General features: G+C 47.9%; 1 protein-coding gene across 1 annotated transcript in view; it reads right to left on the reverse strand.

Moving 5' to 3' along the window:
- The window catches only part of T265_05655 (hypothetical protein), a gene marked incomplete at both ends in the record, with an annotated part of 62,233 nt that overhangs the window by 49,484 nt on the left and 6,711 nt on the right, over positions 1-6,038 (reverse strand). Inside the window, 3 exons of the mRNA XM_009170720.1 lie at positions 430-632; positions 3,679-3,871; positions 5,200-5,387. Of these exons, the coding sequence (XP_009168984.1) occupies positions 430-632; positions 3,679-3,871; positions 5,200-5,376 (573 nt within the window). The remainder of the gene's footprint in view (positions 1-429; positions 633-3,678; positions 3,872-5,199; positions 5,388-6,038) is intronic.

The following is a 6,038-nucleotide window of genomic DNA, read 5'->3' on the forward strand; positions in this document are numbered from 1 at the left end:
TGAGCAGTACTTCACGCGGGTAGATGCCATCGTCGTGTAGACACATAGTCTGACCTCCAACGATAAACGTCGTTTCTGGCGTTTGTCACACTGGCATTCGCTAGACGGGACCTTAGCCAACGATCAGACTGTAGAAAATACATAGAGGGTGCTGCCCGCTGAGCAGAGATCTGTACGGTAGTCCCTCCACGAGGTGTCTGAGAACTCATGTGGATAAAACCGCAGATGTGCAGTCAAGATCTATCAGCCAAGCGTCACAGTTCACCGTCAAAGGCATCTCAGTACTGTATAGAAGATAACACAACGATTTTTATCGGTCCTGGCTGTCAACTCTACACACAACACTGACTAGACAGCTAAAGGTGAACTTGTTTCTGCGACTACGCTATTGAGGTAATACGGTGAAAAGAAAAAAAAAGCAAGACTGACCTGCAGTAAACGTCTGCACTTGTTCACACTTGCAGGCGGGGTGATATCGGCGCCATCAGCGAGCCTTTTCAAGTCGGCATCGATGGATTCCTGCTTCAATTGATGCCATTCCAGAAAGAGGTAGGCTATCGGGTTGAGGATGATCAACTGAGCCGGGGCAAACAAGTACACGTAGATGGCCAATTCCGGATACAGGGCTTTTACTGACGAAGGGAGAATGGACAAGCGAATGAAATGGTTAAACAGCCAGAAGATATGAATCGAGTAGCGCTACTGTAGGAAAGTCAGCATACACATTCGACTCTCTGGAAGCCCGTAAGAAATGAGTTGGATGCCTGATCAATACGAAATTCACATGCCAACTGGATTAATTAGGCTTGATGAACGAAAAATGAGGGGTAAAACGAAAAAGTCAGGATAATTTGTGAGATAGACAACGATCGATTGCTGGATGGATAAAGTGATTGAATTAACAACGAGGCGACTGTTGTCGTATGAATCTGTCGGTCGGAGGGATAGATGAAGCGACTGAAAGTGTTGCTTGTGAACACAGAATCGCGTTACGTAATCTGATGAAAACGGAATCACTTGTTACCAGTGTTTACATTCCCCAAAGGTCTTAACAAATAAGTCGTTCAGCTGTAGCACCCTTTCAGTGCCTAGCTGCCATGCCACCCAAAGGAAGCGCGCGGGCTGGGATATGGCCAGGATACGGCTTAAGCCTAGACAGGGGAAGTCGAGAGGCGGAGGTCGGATTCGAACCACGGGCCTTCCGATCAGTAAATTAGCGCTCTAACCACCGAGTCATCTCGCCCCAAAGATATTGGATGGCTGAGTATGGTTTTGAAAGCCATGTTCGCATACACATGGTGCTGGAATAGTCTTTGTGCCGTTTTTCCCGAGGCACACTGGAAAGCGCTTGGGAACTCCTTCGGAAGATCACCGTATTTTGCGAAAAAACAACTGTTAGAGACAAACACGCAACGCCGAATTAGTCCTTGGATTAGATTCAGAAAAAAAACTACAGATTTCAGGCTCAAACATCTGCCGAAATCTGTTATGGGCTGCGCTGTCTCCTCCGAAGGGTAGCCGAACGAAGGAAAATCAGTTTTACAAACCTGGTCTGTCAGTAAGTAGATATAATTCTTCTCTCCTGGAAGTGCTGTCTCGCTCTCCATCGTGGTATGGCAGACTACGTTTCGCGCTCAAACTGAAGATAACCGTTACTAGGTTACTTCTCTCTCCTTTAAAATCACCGTATTGGCCCGTCTGCACACAGTTATGGTAAAGTGACCTCTGATTAGCCGAGTGGAAGCCAACATTTTTGATGAGTGACCCTTGCTAACATCATCAGTTGTAAAAATCGTGGACTTGTCGTTACCGCCTCACTCCTGATGTGGTTGTGCACAGCAGTGCTCTCTGGTTTTCAGAGTTTTTTTCCGACCGTACTGAGTAATGCCCTGGACGATTGAAATGTGCGGTTTTTGAAGCCGACATTTTCTTACCCGTCCTTCTTCGGGGGAAGCCAACATCACTAGTTCCATGAATACGGGCATGCCGGTCGCCTGGGGCTTACTGCCTTCACACTCCTGTCGCAGAGGACAGTACGACTTTGTCTCCAGACCGCTCCGTAGCATGATTACTCGCGGTACGGGATCATGCTGCTCTTAGTCTGACTGTTCCTATTTGGCCCTCCTGGCCTGGTTGCATCTTGTAGAACGAAGTTCTTACCAGGGTAGCCCGCGAGATCATTGCAACACTCAAGCCCGATCACCACATCAAAGTGGCAGATTTAGGTCGGTAGTGACCTTTGTTCAGTAGAGCTGCGGAACACGAAATGGTTGATTTGGCTGCGTACCTTGACCTGTTACCCAGGTGAGTGCTCGCCCCTTGAGAGAATACTGCAGAAAAGTGGCTGATAAATCAAAGACTAGGCGTTTCATCGCGCAGTCAAGAGATTTTTTTACTGTGATTGACTGTAAGACCAAAAAAGTAAATGCGGTTGTCCCTCCTTGAAGAGGCCACTTGGAGGATCAAAATAGTCCCTTCTGAGAGTGACTCGTTCGCTGACATCCTCATCAATGAGGAACGAGTAGCGGTTTCTTCTGAGAGACAACTGCACTTGTAATACATTTTCCGTTACAGCTGTCTACACATAAGATATGGCGAGATGGGCTTTTAGCAACATAAAGTGACATGGCGACAGTAGCGCGAACGACCTCAGCTGTACGAAAACTGGCCCATGGTGGGGTATTATCGCCAGAGCTTCCACAGGTGAAGTTCAGCTGTAGCACCTTTTCGGTGCCTAGCTGCCATGCCACACGAAGGGCATGCACAAGGGCTGGGATACTGCCAGGTTGCCCAAGCCTAGACAGGGGAAGTCGAGAGGTAGAGGTCGGGTTCGAACCACGGACCTTGCGGTCAGTAAATTCGCGCTCTAACCACTTGGTCCATCTCGCCCCCACAGATGAAGTATAAATAAGAACAAATTCTAGTTCAGAGATGCTACAAGCAAAATGTATCAAGATAGAGCCTGGTAGTGCAGTGCTAGGAAGTGTCGCGGCCAATCCGATGTTCAGCTGAGAAACAGGATCCAGAAAAAACGTGCGACGAGCAGTCGAAGTACGGCCCAATCTGGCAGTAGCCAGCCATAGTAACAGTGAATGCTACGTGGGCTGGAATGACGTCTGAATTCAATGAACAGCTGAGCCAAACAGGCAATTCTAATGATAAAAATGCCTAGAAAAGGTACAATTCCTAGTCCGATATAGAAAAGAAGATCCAGATACTGATGAAGGGTTAGAATAGATTGTCCGTCTGAAGGCCTGATAGCAGATGTGTAGTCTAAGGATACTGAAGCTACTGACCAAAAGGTCACGTGACCCAGCCTCCTTACACGTGCAGGACTCGTCTTATTGGGTACGAATTACCGTTTCTCGGAGGGATCTAGACAAGTCCTACTTAGTAAGCCTTAACGGGGTGGGATGGCTCAAGTGGTTAGGGCGCGAATTTACTGACCGCAAGGTCCGCGGTTCGAACCCGACTTCTGCCTCTCGACTTCCTCTGTCCAGGCTTGGGCAACCTGACAGTACTTGATACCTCGTGCTTCCTTCAGGTGGCATGGCAGCTACACACCGGGTGTTACAGCTGGGCGATTTATTTCTTATTAAGCCCTAACCTGACTATGGGTTTGTAAAGCTGTGATCAGGTTTAGGTGGAACAAAAGACAATTGTGACTAAAGTACTCACACACGGGGTATCCCAGGGCGACATCGTTTGATTGGGAGACAAACATGGACAAAATGGCAGCCATACCAAACGGGGATGTGCGGTTGAGTAGCAGCGTGGTCGCGAATGCCAGAAAAAAGACCGCCGCTTTGCCCAAAGATATGGCACCGACGAGCGCCCACGACACACCGGTGAGGTCCACAGTGACCATCCCCTGAGTCAGAACAAAAAAAAGAGAAGAAAAATGAATTCGGTCTTCGCAGGGAGTATGGGAATGCATGTGACAGACATTAGCTCAGCTGCCCTGTACAGACTCTATTAGTGCGAGTCATCACGTGCCCCAAATAGATGATCCCGAAATCGTCTGGCCTATCCCGTCACGAAGAGACTCGACTTTACCGTGGTGTGACGGTTTGTGTACCTCAGCCACCCATTGAGCTATACTTTGGGAGTGTCCGCACGAAACCTTCAGAGTCCCTCCTACCAGATTGGTCTGACGAACACAGTCTCCTGGTACTCCGAGCCGGGGGTTAGAACATCTGTAAAAATTGAAATGCACCTTCATTTTCCGCCAGACAGCGCTCGCTTGCGGTCAGAAGCCAAAGACTCTGGTCGAAGACCCTAATCGTCACCCTGTCTACGTCTGGGTACCCAGGCCACATTCAAGTACAACAGCGAAGCATCAATGTTGAACACTGATGCCATGATGCCGACGATGATGACCAGTCCATCATGAGGTTCCTCAACACGGCCACGATCTGCAAGACAAAAGGATAAACTTTCAAGCAACAAAGAGTTTCTCACTGCCGCTGTCCTCACATTCACATATGGCATTACAGCTGATCCCTTCAGTTATTCAGCTGAAGTGCCTTCATCGAAACGAAACACGTCTGAAGCGGAAGTTGTCCAATCGATGTTTATTATACACGGTGCTTTTTTGGAAACTGGAGGTCATTACCAAAAACTCTGAGAAAACTGAGCACTGACCGGTACCAGGCGTGGCCCAATCGATGTTTATTTTACACGGTGCTTTTTTGGAAACTGGAGGTCATTACCAAAAACTCTGAGAAAACTGAGCACTGACCGGTACCAGGCTGGCGTGGCCCAGTAAAACCAGGTCTGGTGTTGCATGAGACCCATCATGTTCCTTGGGGTCTTCCGTGTCTAATTTGGAGTCCGAAAGATCAGAATGGAATGAGAAATGCTGTGAAGAGCATCAGTATCTGTGGTACTGTTAGATTTCTAGAATGGCATGGATGTATGGCAGTGAACCACTAGTGCCCTTCACTTCTGTTGCTAACAACAAAGACAGTGATTCGAAGACATTAATTAAGAGATTTTGACCTCACTGAACAGTCTCCTCGTGCTCATCGGTTACGGAGTTTCAATGCTCACACGTTCACCTCCCGTTCTGAGACAGAAGGCTACTGATTTTTTTCACACCAGTTTATCTAAACCACTTCAGAAAAAAAGACTATCACCCCTCCCCATGGACAACTCAAAATAATGAAAAAAATCGGTTGTCATACACGTGGAACCCACCTTGAAGAACACGGCAGGCAGGGCAAATTTGGTAACATAGGAGTTCAGACCACGGATTTCGGCTTCACGCAGTAGTTTGTATCTGCCAGCGAGATATCCCAGCAGGATCACTCCGAAACATTGTATGAGGGCGGGGATGAGTTCATCGATTGCGTCAGTCATGGCGTAGTCACCCATTACAAGGTTGTCTGTGATTCAACAGAGCAAATAGAGCAGTGTATGAATTTCACATCAATTTGTATTGCCTTCGAACAAGAAAAATACCTGGCACATGAGCTCACCGGTCGATGACAAGGATGTTCAGATGTGATCCTCATTAAAGGGAAATTATACATCAGGAAGATGTGCGATATCCACTGATTCTCATACGGGATCGCCATCGCGCACAGCGGATCGTTGTCTCAGAGTTCGCAGGTATGAATAGCGTGAGCAAAAAGGCGGATGCAGGAGGCCACGTGCAGTGTGTCAATTCCCTAGTTGCCGGACTGTCATCATCATCATCAACGACAGCATGACATCAGTATTCAACACCAATGCTTCACTGCCGTACAACCATGACTTATTTGAAAGCCTTATTGTAAAGAAAAGATTAAAGGTGGATGGGGGAGGGACTTAGTGCTAGCTTAACACAATCATTCCGAGGTGCCTACACCTCCAAACATTCATTCAGGCAATCTGGACAGAAACTGACAACAAGAACACCACTGACATCGGTTGGTAGCCATATCTTGTAGTGTCTCCAACCAGGCACAGTGAGGATCACGCGGTTCCCATCCTGGAAGGCGAGTAGCACCGACAGCACCCAAGCGTTTCGTGATCTCCTTCATACCCCTCTGCCA

Source organism: Opisthorchis viverrini, assembly GCF_000715545.1.
Source record: "Opisthorchis viverrini unplaced genomic scaffold opera_v5_111, whole genome shotgun sequence".
In the NCBI taxonomy this organism is placed as follows: Eukaryota; Metazoa; Platyhelminthes; class Trematoda; order Opisthorchiida; family Opisthorchiidae; genus Opisthorchis; species Opisthorchis viverrini.